Source organism: Anthonomus grandis, chromosome 10, assembly GCF_022605725.1.
Source record: "Anthonomus grandis grandis chromosome 10, icAntGran1.3, whole genome shotgun sequence".
Lineage (NCBI taxonomy): Eukaryota > Metazoa > Arthropoda > Insecta > Coleoptera > Curculionidae > Anthonomus > Anthonomus grandis.
The window spans coordinates 2851345-2868275 of NC_065555.1; the positions used below are offsets into that span (position 1 = coordinate 2851345).

The following is a 16931-nucleotide window of genomic DNA, read 5'->3' on the forward strand; positions in this document are numbered from 1 at the left end:
GTGGATATTAGTCCTCAATTATTAATTAACATTGAACAAATTGAATTTGTAACATGTATGAAATATTTGGGTCTGAAACTTGATAATTTGCTTAACTTTAAAACTCATTGTGATTACATTGAAAAGAAAATTGCAAAAAAAATTTTCTTTTTTAGTAGAATATCAACAAGTCTATCTTATCAATCTAAATTAATGGTTTATCATTCAACCACATTTTGACTTTTGTGCCTCAGTGCGGTATTTATTTAATATCTAACAGACTTCAGAATTGGGGCATGAGGGTGATATTAAATGCACACCGCCTTACACCAATATCCTTTATGCTCAACACTCTAAATTGGTTTTCTGTTGAGAGAAGGTTTTGCTTTCTTTCTATGATTTTTATATATAGGATTGCAAATAATTTAGCGCCACCTTATTTCAAACAGTTCATTACTTTTAATAGAAATGTCCATGATTACCCTACAAGAAATAGTGATGATATTTTTATTCCAATAGCAAATTTTAGAAGTATCATGAATTCTTTGTTTTTTAAGGGTTTTCAAAAATATAATAGTCTTCTTCGAGAAATAAAGGAATCACAATCTCTTGATTGGTTTAAAACTGTTCTAAAGAATTATATGAATAATATAAATTAGTTTGAATAATATTAATTAATTTGGAAATTGGCGAATTAGGACAATAAACTAATGTGGTTGGTGGAAATTCATTTATTTGTTTTTCTTTCAAGAGGGTGAAATTGTGCTTATTATTATTTTTTATTTATTTTTTTTTTGTTGTTACCTAGTTAAGTTACTTATTTAGTATAGTTTTGTTTTTATGTATATTAGATGTACCTACTTAATAAAGATATATTTCATTTCTAATCTGTCTGATCATTATCCTCAAATTTTTGTTTTTAAGAGACAGATGGAGGTTCCCCAATGTGGTATGGTTGTGAAGCGACGAAAATTCTCAACACACAACATGAATCGATTTTACAATATGCTGATGTCGGAGGCATGGGAGGAGGTCTATTCTGCTGAAGGAGTTGAAGGAAAATATAATACTTTCTTTCGTATTCTCTTCTATTATTTTGATTTGGCTTTTCCAATATGTACGACTAGGTTGAAAAATAAGAAGCCAACCTGGATTACACCAGAGATAAAAAGATATTCAAACTACATAAAAGATCTCTATGTTTGGTACAAATATACTAATTCTAGGGAACACTACGTTACATACAAACATGAAAGAAAACAATATCGACGTTACATCTCCTCTTATAAAAAGTCTATAAATGATAACAAAATCCAAAATTCAAAAAACAAGATAAAATCAGCATGGTCAATCCTAAAATCTGAGTCAGGTAAAAATAAAACTAACAACAATATTGTTTTAAGGGAAGATGGTCAGTCCATTGAGAACCCAGCTTTAATCACCGAATTATTTGCTAAACATTTTACTCTTGACCATCAACAAAGCTGTAACTCCAATATACATGACTTGCATAATGATTATCCAACCATATTTCTCAATCCTGTTAATTCTCAGGATATCTTTAAGATATTGATGAACCTTCCAAATAAATTTTCCTCTGGCTTGGATGAAATTCCGGTTTTCGTCTTAAAGTTTGTTGGAATTCACTTAGCCGGACCCATTTCCAATGTGATCAATGAGAGTCTTTCTACCCAAATTTTTCCTTCTGCTCTTAAGCGGGCAAAAATAGTGCCTGTTTTTAAGAAGGGAGAAAAAACGAATATTGCCAACTATCGGCCAGTATCCGTATTACCATCCATATCGAAGGTATTTGAAAGGGTTATCTATCAAATAGTTATGAATTATTTAACTCACCATCAAATAATAAATAAACACCAATACGGATTTGTTCCCAAAAGATCGACGGAAATGGCCATTTATAGTGCAATACAATATATTATGGAGAATCTTGAGAGAAAGGCCAGTGTGGCTGGACTGTATTTCGATTTGTCTAAGGCGTTTGACACGGTTGACCATTCTTTACTGCTGGACATCCTGGAACGGTATGGCATCAGGGGTGCAGCATCTAAATTACTCAGTTCATATCTAAAGCAAAGAGAACAAATAGTTTGTGTGACACATTCCGGCTCACCAACGTTTTCCCGCCCCCAAATTATAGGAAGAGGTGTGCCTCAGGGCTCAATCTTGGGACCTGTGCTCTTCCTATTATATGTCAATGGCTTGCCTGAGCTGTTCCCTTCTGATATGATTTGTCAATTCGCCGACGACACATCAGTTATAGTTGCCAGGAAGACAGTGGCAGATCTTTCACGGGGCTGCTCATCCGCAGTGGAGCGCATGAGGACCTGGTGTCTGGACAGTAAGTTGTCTTTGAACTCTGGTAAAACGGGGTTGATTAATTTTTCGAAGGCCAATATTGTCTCAGAATCTCTACTTGTGTGGTCTGGTGGGCAGTCAATCCCTGTGGCCAATAGTATTAAATTCTTAGGAATACACATTGACCCCAATTTAAATTGGGAGAAACATATTAAAAACCTTTATTCCAGATTAGCTAGCTTGTGCGGATTGATTAGAAGATTAAGGGATGTAGTGTCTGAGGTATCTCTTCGCCTATTTTATTTCGGACAGGTACAGTCGATCTTACAATATGGTATCTGTTTCTGGGGATCTGCAAGAGGAGCTCTAGATATATTTAGAATGCAAAAGCGTATCATTCGTTGTTTATTGGGCATGACCTACAGAACTTCCTGTAGGCCTTACTTCTGCAAACTAAAAATACTCACCCTTCCCTCCCTATACTTTTCTTCCTTGGTGTTATTTGTGAAGAGACACAATCATTTGTTTGTTGAGAATAGGGAAATGTACGCTGAGGATGTGACTATGATTACACGACATAGAAGCGATCTCCGTATTCCATTGCATAATTCAGCTTACTATGAAAGAGGTTCTCATTATATGGCCATCAGGGCTTATAGAATGCTACCTGCTGATATTAGAAGCATTGAATCTACAGTCCAATTTAAAAAAGCTGTTTACCACTGGTTGCAGATTAAATGTTTTTATAATTTTACTTTTGAATAATAATTTTAACTTGTGTTAGATATTTAGAATATTTATTTTAAATTTTGTTATTTTGTTTATATAAGTATATTGCCTCTATGAATTCTAGATAAGAAAAATTAATGTACCCCATGGGAGCTAGATCCTCCTTTGTATGACGTTGCTTTGTCGTCCTGTATACGATTTTGTTGGCAAATAAAGGATATTATTATTATTATTATTATTATTATTATTATTTCAGTTTTATAAACTTCCCATTTCTTCGTCGAGGCGTTATTAGGACCATGTACTACTGTCAGAAGATGAATTTTTGTGTTTTTATTTTGTATGGCTATAGATATACTTCCAGAAAGAAAACCTCTACAAACCAGACATTTTATATTATGACATATCAGATGCTTGACAGTCCGGTAGTCTCCAGGAGATAATTTCGTTTTTTTACCACCCTCTATAGGTGGAGGAATAGAAGCTTTTTCTTTATAGTATAAGTTTACTTTAAGTGATACCCCATCCGGCATCCACCCGATAATCTTAACTTCTACATTTTGAACTTAACTGTGACATTAATCCGATGCTACGGGAGTATGACGTAGTTTTTCTTCCAAACAATTATTGTTGGTTGTTTCATACAATTTAATTACTTTGTACTTGTACTTTGTTAATTGTACATTTATTAATTTCTTAAACAAACTAGCAACACTTAAGTACAACTTATCCAACGTTTCACTAACAGAACTTTAGGTAAAAAAGTCGGTAACTTCCTGCAGTTCCCTTTCCCTCGCCTGTTCGTGGGCCCATCGGGCTTCCGCCAGTCTATCGTTGAGGTCCCACCTAAAATGTGAGATTTTTTGACCGCATTTGTCGCATTTTTTATTGCCAAACGGCGGTTGTTTCATGTAGGTGAGTAAACAGCCCTGGTGGAACAGATGACCACAGTAGACCCTTTCTATGTGGTTTGGTGAGTTCTCTTCTCTCTCTAAAAGCTGCAAATACGTCTCGAATTGACTGTTTAAAGGTGTAATATTGTGTGTACCTGGGGGTCCTCAGGAAAACAAGCTTTTTTACAAAATTGACAGTTTTCTGTTGGTAATCTTTTCACACAATCGATAAGAAAATTAATGGTTTTCTGTAGTGAGGGGCCTGGTACGAAGGGTGGGTCTTTTGGTTTTGGTTTAAGTGGGGGTTCCACACATCTTCTTGCTATTTCTTTGGCTTGTGCCACCATGTGCTTGTAAAATGTTAGTGTGAAATTTGTATCTATATCCTGTATGCTAAAAGTGCCAAAGAAATGAAAAACTATGTTATTAAGATTAACAATCAACATACTCTACAGCTGTTAAAGGATACACATCTGGAACAGTAATTCTTCCTCTCAAATAGTATTTTCCATTATAGACCTTCAAGAGCAAACTGGAAGTTTTTTGTTTGATTTTCAGGTCATCTTGGCTGCTCAACAATTTTCTTAATGCACTTATTTCATCATAACAACAGATCAGGGAGTTCTCATCAATAAACTTACGTAAGAACTTGATTAGAGGGAGAACTTGCGCCTTTCCTAAAAGGCATGTTAAAGTGAATCTACATGCAAAGCAATACCAAATAAAAGATTATTAAAAGTAAAATTACTTCACCAACCCAAATACTTTTTTAAATCCTGCTGAGAAACATCGGTGAGACCCAGCAAAAGTTTCTCGGACAAAGTTTTACTTTTCAGCTCATACAGTAGAGGTACTTTAGGATATTCTTCAGGAAACTGGGCGCAAACGATGATAGTCTTGTACTGTGTCCTTTTTATTTCGACGCGGACCATCGTGGGGACACAGGAGACGAGTTTTGTGCCTGGAACGACATGCTCGCAGAGTTTCTTAACTTCCGAGAGCTCATCTTCGACAAATCCCATAAATATATTGGCTTTATGTATGAGAAATGGTTAAACAAAATCAGTTAGAATTTAAATAATTATGTTTTTAGCGGTAAAATGGTTCTAGAAAATCATTAGATACAATAATTAATCGCTAAATCAAAACAATAATATTTAATGTGGATAAATGCACTTGGGGATAATTGAAATGTGACACTAATGACAAATGACATTAATGACAGTTCTTGGATACTTATCGCTTTAATTATTGCGGGCTAAGCCTATTTCAGGTCCATGCGATATTTGCAGTTTATTTGCGATCGAGTTACGCGACAATATAAATAAATTGAGACTTTTTTTAAAAAATGCAACTATTCTATAATTTAAAAATATTTTTGTTTAGTTCTAGCAGAATATCTAATTCAATAATAATTGCCAAATTAAACCAATATTGAATGTGGACAAATGCACTTGTAGTGAAATTTAATCGTGACAATATTGATAGTTCTTGGTATCCTTATCTGTTTGCATTTACATACATCTTAGATATTTGCATTTCGTATGAGATTGAGTTGCGCGGTTAAGTTGCTGCGACCAGTTTGTTGCACGAATTTATTTAACCGTCAGTGGTAAGTACTCAGATAAAGATAAATTTAAAGTTTTGCTTATTACGCCAATGTGATATTTGCATTTCGAATGCGATCGAGTGACACGATTAAGTGGTTGGGAGCAGTTTGTTGCACCAACTCGTTTAATTTTTACTTCCAGCTTAAACGGAACTAATTAGTGGTCAGATAAGAATCAATTCAAGATTGTGTATTCTGCATTAAGTAAAGAATAATTGAGATCTTGATTTTTAGGTGTGTTATTTGCGGCAAAATTATTTCTAGAAATTTAATAATATTGTTGTTGCGAGTTAAAAAATTACACGTGAGTCTTTGATAGTCAAAGAATATCGTTTGATAAAAAGATTAGCAAAAATATACTGGGTATCTATTTAAAATTGTCTGAAAATTTTCTGAAAAACTGGAAGCGATAAGAATCAATTGGATATTAAACCTTAAAATGCTTATCCACCAAACTATCAATCTCATAATTATTATTTAAATAATGTAACTTCATAAGAATGTTGTCTTTTTAGCGTATATTACATAAATTTGTACAGCAAAACCAAGTTGCGATAAATGCCACATTGCAGAAAATCGCTTCCATATACATCCACCTTAACAAAACAGCCTATGTCGTAAAGACCAAACTAGTACAACTGTCAGTTGTCAAATGTCAAAAACTGACATTGACGTACCTGTCAAAACAAATTAGTTTTGACATTTAAAATTGTAGAATATTCAAGGTTTTTGTGAATAATCGTAAATAGCAAGAGGTGAAAAGTATCCGTAATCATCCGGACGTTAAAAGGCTTTTTCTCATAAATCACCATGGCGGCGTTCCCTGGAAGTATCGCCTTCGACGAATACGGCAGACCTTTTATAATCCTGAGGGACCAAGATAAGCAAAAACGTCTAACCGGAATCGACGCCCTAAAGGTAGGTTATATTTTGATTGGTACAAATGGTTTTTCAAACTTTTATATTTTGCGATATATCACTTCCCTAATGGACTAAATCGTTGCAAGACACTCTTGACACCCTAACTTAAATAATCACACCGGTTTTTTTGGTTTTAGTCTCATATTTTGGCCGCAACCCAAATCGCAAACACCGTTCGAACTTCATTGGGGCCCAAGGGCCTTGACAAAATGATGGTGTCACCTGACGGTACGCACCACTTCTAACCGTAAAACGCATTTAATTCAACCATAATTATTTTAGGGGATGTAACAGTTACCAATGATGGAGCCACCATTTTAAAACTTATGGATGTCGAGCATGAAATTGGCAAATTACTTGTAGAACTGTCACAGTCTCAAGACGACGAAATTGGTAAGTTTATGTATTGGTTTATATTTAGCTTGATATAACACTCATTACTTTTTATAAAAACAAAATTGTATTTTGTTACCATATATACATTACAGTTTTTCTCCTCTGTCTTTACTCGGTCAAATATAACCCATTGAATTTTGTAACCTTTATTTAGTATTTTTAATTTTCCTTGCATTAATGAACAACAGGTTAAAAAATCAGTCTCCTAATGAACTTAAGACACCAGTTATTACACCTATTTATGAAAAAACAGCTTTAGCTTTAGAATTACAGACCAGTTAGTGTTCTTACTGCAATCACAAAAATCTTTGAAAATATTTGCTTAGACTTTACTTCCTTGGCTACTGCTGCCCAAGCTTTTTCAGTCAAATCTTTTCGCGAATATTCTGATAGTTTATAATTATATAAACAAGCATGTTTTTCTACAGCATCTACTAATATTGAATTAAAATCCAGTTCAGCATTTTGTTGTGCCATAATAAACAAAAAAACAGATTTAAAAAAAAGTAATAAATTTTCGAAAAAAGTTGTGATTGTTGGGTTAGGCATATTCTGGGCTCGAATCTATATTTAGTTTAAAAAATACATAAATTTTGACTGTTTAACGGATGCCGATATGAAACGGAAACATTAAATCATCATGCCCGAAGAAAAAGACGCCTATTATGAAGTGTACTACCATTCAGTTTCTGCCTCGCGTGCAAATTTCAAATAATCAGGAGTTGAAATATGAACTCATTTCATTATGTAGGTAGAGCGCTTTTATTTTCTTTTTAAAAGGTAATAGATTTAAGCAAATGGTAACAAGGTAATAAAAGTTTTGAAAAAGTAATAGATCTATTACAATTATAATAGACTGGCAACCCTGTCTCCCGGCAACACATCCAAGGCGACACGCATTTGGATGTGTCTTTGGCGCAGCGTTGGTGGGGACAAAATGACTTTAAAACATGGGTTCGACACGAAAGATACACGCTGGCGACATCGCGGAGATGTGGCGTCGCTGTCATGTATCTTTGGTGGGACAACGGCCTTAGTTTATTTTGGTCACACTATTCTTTCATTAAAGATAAATCATGGTTAATGATGTCTTCCAGATCTTATTGATTTGCACAATTCAACAAAATAGTAGCATTGTCAACAAAATAAGTCAATGTCAAAAGGTGCTTTATTTCGAGGTTATCAGTCTTTAAGTAAAATCTTTTAAAAAAATTGGAAATTTCTTGATTTAGCTTGTAATAAGCCATAATGCATTGAACTTATGATACTGTTTCTTTCTGTAAAGTTGATTATCATTTTCTTGGCAAGTCTCTCTTTAAACTTTAGATAAAATTGGTAATAATGCAACCAGTCAATAGTTTGTTAGAGTATCTTGATCGCCACTCTTATAAAAAGGCACTAAATAAATAAATAAATAACGCCTTTATTCGCCTTTATTAATGCAAAAACATATGAAAATGTACACTCACATCATATGCACAAGAATAGTGCAACTGGCGAAGTTTAGCCTCCTGGCCATTTTTCCACTCAACCAATTCTCTGGATATTAAGTTCACCATCTTTAAATGTTAACAGAGAAAGTCCAATAGAATGCTTTTAAGAGATAACACTGAGGATAAAACAGTTTTAACCAACCATAACAATATAACAATGCAGTACATATATACATACAATATATCTGTCACTAAAAAAGTTCTAAAAATCTACTGCACATCTAATAAATACCTCTTGTACTTAGACCTTAAATAACCAGTATTGCATACCTTAAATTGAAGAGGTAAGTTATTATATAAGTTAACACAATTATAACTGAAGCTGTTTTTAAAAAAAGAAGTTCTATGTCTCCCTATAAATTAGTTTTTTAGACAAATATACTGGTTGTTGATACATATCTAGTTTTCTAGAAAATAGAGTCAAGTTAAAATTATACCAGTTATCACACTTAAGCCAACCCAACTCTTTCAAAGAACATATTTCTACATTCCACCAAAGCTGTTCTTACCTTTATTCTTTATGTGTCAAACAGAACATAAATTTGTTAAGATTATATTTTACAAGCCATAAATCCACAAACACATCATCCCCTTTTAGGTGATGGAACTACCGGTGTAGTAGTCCTAGCGGGTGCCCTGCTGGAACAGGCCGCCGCCCTATTAGACAGGGGCATTCACCCGATAAGGATCGCCGATGGGTTCGAATTGGCATGTCAGACTGCCGTCAATCATTTAGAAAAGATCGCGGAACTGTTCCCGGTGTCGGCCACCAATAAGGAGCCTCTTATTAAGGTCGCGATGACCACATTGGGCTCGAAGATCATTAACAAGTGTCACAGACAGATGGCGGAGATCGCCGTCGATGCTGTGCTAGCCGTGGCCGATTTGGAACAGAAAGATGTCAACTTTGAGTTGATCAAAGTGGAAGGAAAGGTGAGGAAGTCAAAAGCATGTTTTTAATTTAATTTAGTCCAAAAATCCATGTAATGTAATGTACAATACAATGAACATATTCCAATTACTTCAAACAGTCTTAATATATGTCATGATATATTTCAAAAAACTATCTCAGATCGCCAAAAGTTTAGTGCTATTTCAATAGTGCTTACTGAACATTCAATCTGTTAGAAATAAGGTTGATGAGTTTTCTATAACTCTCCTAACAGAGCACTGGTTAAGGGAAACTTGTGTTGTTACATCTTCAGTACAATTTCAGTAGACCTAATTCAATTCATGGAGTTACTGCTGTTTTAATTCATCCAAAGATCTTTGATAGATATGACATAGTAAATTATGACAATCAAGATTTTATTCTTGGTGTGAGTATGATTTTTTTTTATATAGTGCAATGTAAAAAACTACGGTTTTTTACTTACATCAGCCAAACACCCTGAACATCAGTTTCTTAGTTAAACTTTTCTCTAAAGACATATTGAAAGTCACTGATTATGCGGTTATCATTAAGATAGTTAACATGCAGTGTATACACCACTTTTTCCAGTATTTTGTCTAACGCACATAAAATATTTATCGGTCTTAGTGAATTATATGTGTACCAACTTTTATTCTGAAAGTGTTGATGAGACAATGATTACTTCCTCATTTTCAGATCATGATGCTTTTATTTAAAAACTTAAGCAATGCAAAAGGATAGGAAGAGTTGTCAGTCATCAAAATTATTAACAGATTTAGGGAGTGATGTTCCTTCAGAAACATTTCATTGTAGGCGTTTAATTATATAGAGAATATATCTTTTCCTATAAGGCAAAAAAAAATAATTCAGATAAAGCATAACATTGCTTGATCACACAGGGTATTTTCACCTCTGGTAAAACTCTTATTGTAGGCTTCAAGAATTCAACTCAGATCCTTTCTCTCTAAATTGTTTCAATAAGTACAGAGGCATATAATAAATTCAATTTGTGAAAATTGTGCCAGTATTCGAGTGTTATTTTAGATATTCTGGGTAAAGGCCCTGTTACAAATTCCTGTATAGCAAGCCTAGAAGAAATAAATCATTTTTATTGCTCTATGGCCAGGGAATTTATTTCTAGTTTAGATTCCACCACAGATCCTTTAAGTTTTATGGTCAAGGGAACACTCTGAGTCATTTATTTCTCATGATATTTTAACTCTGCCATCAATCATAATTTTAGAATCTCTGTAGTTACCTCATAAACCCGAACATTTGTTATTGCTCACTTCAAATCAGCAACTTTGGGTAATATTCATTTACCTATCCTGAGATCCAAGTTAACAAAGAATTCTTTTTGGTATATGAGCCGTTCAGCGGAAAAGTGGTCTAACTCCCTTAAAGTAGAAATTTAGAAAATTGATATTTTGCACCTGGATGAATTAAAAAATCACAGTAACATATTCTTTACTTTTTTGTACATATTTATAATAACCCTGTACTAAAATTTTATATGGTAAACATTTTTACTGATTGCGCCCATTAATTACATTTTTGCCGCCCAATGTCATTCTTCCAGTAAGTTTTTTACAAAAACATAGTGGAAAAGTGGTATAACTTGGAGAGTTATATCACTTTTCCTCGTAAAAGTTAACCAAATTTCACAAAACTGATGAACCAAAGAAAAATATTAGCTGTAGTATGATATCTATTACTGATAAGTGTTCAAAAAATATAGAGCTTGAAGAGCAAAACATTACTACTACTTATCTTACATACTAAACTTACAGTAAGGAGAGTAAGAACAAGTTATTAAACAAATTAATCTTCATCAGAATCGGATAATGGACTGTCAACAGCATCTTCTTTTGTCAGTAAGTCCAGGAAGAACTGATGCTGAATCGGGGGAATCCACTGAAGAAGTTCTATCATATCTTTTTTCTTAGCTACAGTAACTGATCTACACACTACGTACCATAATACTAAAAAAACCTGACTAAACAAGAAAAAGCGAGTTTAATAGGACCTGGCGCGACATCGGAATAGCGTGGTGCCTTGTCTTATACCACTATTCCAGCGAACGAATCCATTATGTTGAGAGGAATAACGTTAGGAAGCTCTTATCTTAGCTAAGTTATAATTTTGACTTATACCAGTTTTCGACTGAATATATTAGACCAGTAGAAACATAATTAATGGTATAACTCAAAAATTAAAAAATACTGACATATACCACTTTTCCTCTGAGCAGCTCATATGGCGAAGAAAATCTGCAGCCACTTGCTTCTAAGTATAAAAAGCCTTGACTCTTACTGTAAATTTAGACAAGGAGTGAAAAAGGTTTTAATATCCTGTACATTTTATACTCTGGAGGAATATTTTCAGTTTCACTTGGTTTCTGACTGTGATATTGATTGAAGCAGTGTTGCTTAATAATGTTCTTTTTTTTTAGTTTCTATCAGTGTATCAGCTTTATATATAACAATATTCTTAGGATAAAATTTGATTTATGTATATGATTGAAAAGTATTTTTCATATATTGTTGTTAGATATATATTTTACATGTAAAAGTCTTAGGTAACAAAGCTTTTATCGACTTGACTTCAATTATTTTGGTCTGAAACTATAAAATTTATAGGCCACAATTAAAAAGAATCATTAGTTTTTCAACTGGTCACATTGTAGATATCCTAAAACAAAATCATTGTTAATTTCATTTAATATTTTAGGTTGGAGGTAAACTGGAAGACACAATGCTAGTCAAAGGGGTGGTAATCGACAAGACCATGTCACACCCACAAATGCCCAAAGAACTGAAAAATGTCAAATTGGCAATTTTGACTTGTCCGTTTGAGCCCCCCAAGCCAAAAACGAAGCATAAGTTGGACGTTAAGGATGTCCAGGCTTTCAAGGAACTGAGACAGTATGAGCAGGACAAATTTAAGGAAATGGTAAGGGATATTCAACATTTGTAGTGGTTAATGTGAAAAGGCTTAAGTGTGTATGTATTTTCATATCTTTTTCACCATAAAATTTTGTAATTATCCAATTTATTGACTTATTTCCTTCCTAAAAAAATATATCTATTTCAGGTTGATTTGGTGAAGAAAGCAGGTGCGACTTTGGCCATTTGTCAATGGGGATTCGATGATGAAGCTAACCATTTACTGTTGCAAAACGATCTTCCTGCTGTCCGTTGGGTAAGGAATTTTAATCTATTAATTTTAAGTTCATTTTGGGTACATTTTAAAATTTATAGATTTTGAGAAAGTTCGTAATTTTGAGGGTTTCAAAAAAGATAAGTTTTTTAAAACTATAACTTTCTAGCCGAAAATTGATATATTTGGTCCTCACTGTGAACCTTATCCACAAAACTAATGGTAAATTTCATTTTCCTAAGCATTTTGATAATAAATTTATGAATCTCTCATAAAATTATTAGTTAGGATATTTTGCAAGATAATGTTCAATTATTCTAATAATTCAAACACTTCCTATAAAATCTTTTTAATAAATAATCGGTGTTGTAATGTATCAGATAGCACCAAATTGCCAGTTCTCTGACAACAAGTTTCCCAGTTAATCTGGACTAATTTTAGCCTGGATAACTTTAAAAGGAAGTTTTACTTCCTTGAATGAACTTTACTGATAACTCAAAAATTTATTATGAGTCAAATGGTAACTATTGTAAAGTACTCTTTTTTGAACATTGAACAAGTTTAGGTTCATGTCTCAATGAACGATTTACGTTTTGGAGCTGTTTACCTTCCACTGAGAGGGTCATTGCAACACTATATTAACTATTGTGTGTAAGAAGGTGTTACTTTTGGGGGTTTATAACTTGGTATAATGATGATCTTGAGCATGTGTGGATTGTTCAAATAAATCAAATGTGTTTGTCTGAGAGTATTTTTCATTCCTTCTCACCATATAAAAGATAGATATTTGGATCTTACAAACATTTCTAAAATCATTATTCATAATAATCTTATTACATATACATTTAATATTCGAGTTAAGATTTATGTTATAAATCATGCAGAGTACTATGATATTTCAGGAATGGTGATTACTTAGCAATTAATGATTTTTATCATGTGTAGACACCATTTAAATCAATTGTGTTGCTCACTGGATTTCCTTGATTTATCTTTTTAAAGCATCTTTCCTTAGTCTCTAATTAACTGTAAAAATAGCTATTTTCCACGATATTGGCAAAGAAAATTATTTAACAAAAACTCGAAATTTTCTTAGGTGGGCGGTCCCGAAATCGAATTAATCGCGATCGCAACCGGCGGTCGAATCGTACCGAGATTCGAGGAATTGAACGCGGACAAACTGGGCTCGGCCGGACTGGTCCGCGAGTTATCTTTCGGCACCACCAGCGACAAAATGTTGGTTATCGAGGAATGTTCCAACTCGAGGCAAGTACCAAAATACCATTCCAAAATTAAGCGATTTATAATAATTCGAATTGCAGAGCCGTCACCATTTTGGTTAGAGGTGGTAACAAAATGTTGGTGGAAGAAGCAAAGAGGAGTTTGCACGATGCCTTGTGTGTAGTCAGGAGCTTAGTGCAAGTAAGTAGTTATTTATTTAACAAAAAGTAATTCTTTTATAACCTATACGCAAATGGATCAAATTTAAGAGGACACTCTTCATCTCTTTGTTCTTTGTACTTTTATTAATTGACGTTTAAATGACGGAGTCTTAAAATGGCGGCTTGTTTCATTTCTTTATTTCAGGGGTATCTTTGTCATTTTGACATCACAAGAAGTGCAACGAGCCATGCCCCGATTTAAATTGAATGCTAATTTAGTCAAGGAGTACAGGGAGAGCGAGAGGAATAGTAGATGTTTTTTCTATGGAAAAGTATGACAACAAAACCGCCTAATATACAACTTGGCAAACACTTATATGGGGATATTTATTTAAAAATTCCTGGCATCTAGTCATCTTTTTTTGGAACCGGAACCAAAATGCCTCTTTTTTGAATGCCTGGAATAAGATGAACAATTACCTTAAAATGCCTAGAAATTACGAAAAATTATTTTTGATTCCTGAAAGATATAAAATACTCAATATTAAAAAGCCTGGAATAAAACAATCAAAAGTATTTTTAATTCTGGAGGATCTACAAAGTGATGTAAAAAACCTGGAAAAAAGATGCTATTCCTGGACCCCTGTAAAAATGACGCCAACTGCCTGGAAAATGTTGAAAAACTATTTCCAATCCATGGAAGATGATGGAATTTCAATCCCTGAACAAATTAAGTGAAATGCCGGGAATAAAACATTTTCATTTGGAAATCTGGAAGAAATAAAAATGACGTCAAAAACCTGGGAAAATTTGTTTCATTCTTTGGAAGATGTAGGGATTCCAATGCCTGAAAAAATTACGTGAAATGTTTGGAAGAAAACGGGAAAACTATTTTCAGTTCCTGGAAGATGATGGAATTCCAATCCCTAGAAAAATGAATTGAAATGCTTGGAAGAAAAATATTGTTAATTTTCCGGAAGTCGTGAAAATGACGTCTAAAGTCTAGAAAATGTTCCCAACATATTTTCAATCTCTGGAAAATGGTGCAATTCTAATTCCCGCAACAAAATTAGGTTCAAAAAGCTTTGAATACGTAAAACATGAATTCCGGTTCGTGGAAAACGTTAAAACTTACGGCAAATGCCTGAGAAATATTTATTTATTACTTATTTTCAATTTCAAACCCAATTTAAGACGATGAAATCCAAATACCTAGAAAAATAATGTGAAGTGTCTGGAATAATAGCTTAGATTGTTTATTCATAAAATAATATACAAGAGTTGTACTTTTACAACTTAAAGACATTACACAACAATACAATAGTTTAAAAATAACAAATTAATAAAACAAGTTTAATTTAGTTACGACTGACATTACAAGCGATTGAGTTTTAATTTGACGTACTTGTCAATTGAAAAAAGAACATTTTCGATTCGGTACTTACAGTTGTGGAACTTTAAGCCTCAAACATCTGGATCTCTCAATCCGGCAAAAGTCAGGTATAAGATTACTGTTGCTCCTAGCAAGATAATTATGAAAGTCTGTTGAGATCAAGATTCTGCTTTACGTGCAACAAACATTGCATAATGTACACACAAGGTAAAGTAAGAATTCTTATTTTTTTAAAAGAACCCCTACAGGAGATAGTCCGTAAATATCATCGCTGTAAGAGGTTTTTCTTAAGCAACATTTCTAAAATAAAAAAGCTGTTTGGTTAGTGTTTTTGTTTTTTTACGGGTTAATAAGTTATGCCTCCCAAGTTAATGCCTCATTTAAATGTACACCAAGAAACTTGGCTTCCAAGATTTTCTTGGCTGTGCAGCATCTGTATTTTTATGTAGAAAAAATTATGCTTTGAAATTTTTAATTATTAAATGATTTTCCAAAAACTATTCACAAAGAGGTTTGGGATTTCTGAAGGACGCTAACTTATGTAAAATGTTGCGGCATGAGCGAATAGGACAGTTTTGACACCTGAGAAAATGAAGGACAGTTTTAAAGTGACGCTCGTAAAATGTTCAACGGCTGACGTATATAAAACGAAAAAATCATTTTCAATTTGGAAAACGGTGCATTTCTAATCTCTTTAAAAATGATGTCAAATGTCTGGGATAAAACCAAAAATCACTTCAACTAAGTTGAAGTGACATGGAACAAAATAAAAAAATGTTATATGCCTGGAAATCATAAAAAAATTACTTGCAAGAGCCGCAAAATCGCGATAAAACGTGATTTTCCAACCCTGCCTTTTGTCAAAATATCTTAACTCGTAAGTTCTTCAATTTCAAGTCATTTTTATGCAGAGAATAGTTGCTTTCTAATTTTTTGGACAATATTTATTATATTGTCAAAAGAATGAGCTTTTATACATTGTTAACAGCTTCTATTACTGTACTAAGTTTAAACAGTAAATTTATTATGGTTTTCAGGAGCCCAGAGTGGTTTACGGAGGTGGTGCATCGGAAATAGCATGCAGTCTAGCCGTTGCTGCTCAGGCAGACCAGTTGGCTTCCCTCGAGCAATATGCTTATAGAGCTTTTGCAGAAGCTTTGGAAGCTATTCCTTTGGCGCTCGCTGAGAATAGCGGATTGTCTGCTATTCATTCGCTGGGAGAAGTTAAGGTAAGTTTGTAGACATTGGAGCACATTTACATCAATTAATATGGTACATAGTTTCAATGTCAAGTTTTCAAACTTGGGCTTTTTTCTTACATTTTGGATCTTAAATCGGTTATTTTTAGGCGAAGCAATCGTCCTCGGGAGATCCAGCTTTAGGAATCGATTGCATGTTCACGGACAACCTGAACATGCGGGAGCAACACGTTATCGAATCTCTAAGATCTAAACGGCAACAGCTTCTTTTAGCCACCCAACTGGTGAAAATGATCTTGAAAATCGACGACGTGCGATCTCCCAATGACCCTCAAGGTTAAAAGCTTTAATAGTTCGTTTTTTCTAAATAGTATTTTGCATTTTGAACCTTATTATTAATAATGCTTTCAAGTAATTATTCTAATCATACTGATACTTAACTCTCGTTTCGTTATTCACCCCTCATTTTATGGCTATTTGCGATTTAGTCACTAACTAGTTAATAAAGTTTTTTTAAAAAGAATTTTGTTTTAATTGCTGAGGGTGGAT

The 16931-nt window shown here is 33.6% G+C and overlaps 2 protein-coding genes across 2 annotated transcripts; one reads left to right on the forward strand and one right to left on the reverse strand.

Annotated features, from left to right (window-relative positions):
* Positions 1-3648: 3648 nt before the first annotated feature.
* LOC126741227 (uncharacterized) lies at positions 3649-5116 on the reverse strand. The gene is made up of 4 exons (XM_050447600.1): positions 4675-5116; positions 4366-4594; positions 4073-4310; positions 3649-4022 (listed from the first exon to the last, which is right to left on the reverse strand). Exons 1-4 carry the CDS (start codon positions 4937-4939, stop codon positions 3777-3779), a joined length of 978 nt encoding a protein of 325 aa, XP_050303557.1. The 5' UTR covers positions 4940-5116; the 3' UTR covers positions 3649-3776.
* Positions 5117-6216: 1100 nt separating this feature from the next.
* LOC126741225 (T-complex protein 1 subunit epsilon) lies at positions 6217-16905 on the forward strand. The gene is made up of 10 exons (XM_050447596.1): positions 6217-6444; positions 6585-6675; positions 6730-6840; positions 8935-9269; positions 11980-12201; positions 12343-12450; positions 13505-13674; positions 13731-13830; positions 16221-16412; positions 16532-16905. The coding sequence occupies exons 1-10, from the start codon at positions 6337-6339 to the stop codon at positions 16721-16723; spliced, it is 1629 nt and encodes a 542-aa protein (XP_050303553.1). The 5' UTR covers positions 6217-6336; the 3' UTR covers positions 16724-16905.
* The last annotated feature ends 26 nt before the right edge of the window (positions 16906-16931 follow it).

Coding starts and splice junctions, on each gene's coding strand:
- LOC126741227 (XM_050447600.1), bottom strand. CDS start 4,939: ATGGGATTTGTCGAAGATGAGCTCTCGGAAGTTAAGAAACTCTGCGAG. Junction 4,595..4,674: donor GGATTTAAAAAAGTATTTGG/GTTGGTGAAGTA, acceptor CATGCCTTTTAG/GAAAGGCGCAAGTTCTCCCT. Junction 4,023..4,072: donor GTTTTCCTGAGGACCCCCAG/GTACACACAATA, acceptor ACGTATTTGCAG/CTTTTAGAGAGAGAAGAGAA.
- LOC126741225 (XM_050447596.1), top strand. CDS start 6,337: ATGGCGGCGTTCCCTGGAAGTATCGCCTTCGACGAATACGGCAGACCT. Junction 6,445..6,584: donor CCGGAATCGACGCCCTAAAG/GTAGGTTATATT, acceptor TTTTGGTTTTAG/TCTCATATTTTGGCCGCAAC. Junction 9,270..11,979: donor TGATCAAAGTGGAAGGAAAG/GTGAGGAAGTCA, acceptor TTAATATTTTAG/GTTGGAGGTAAACTGGAAGA.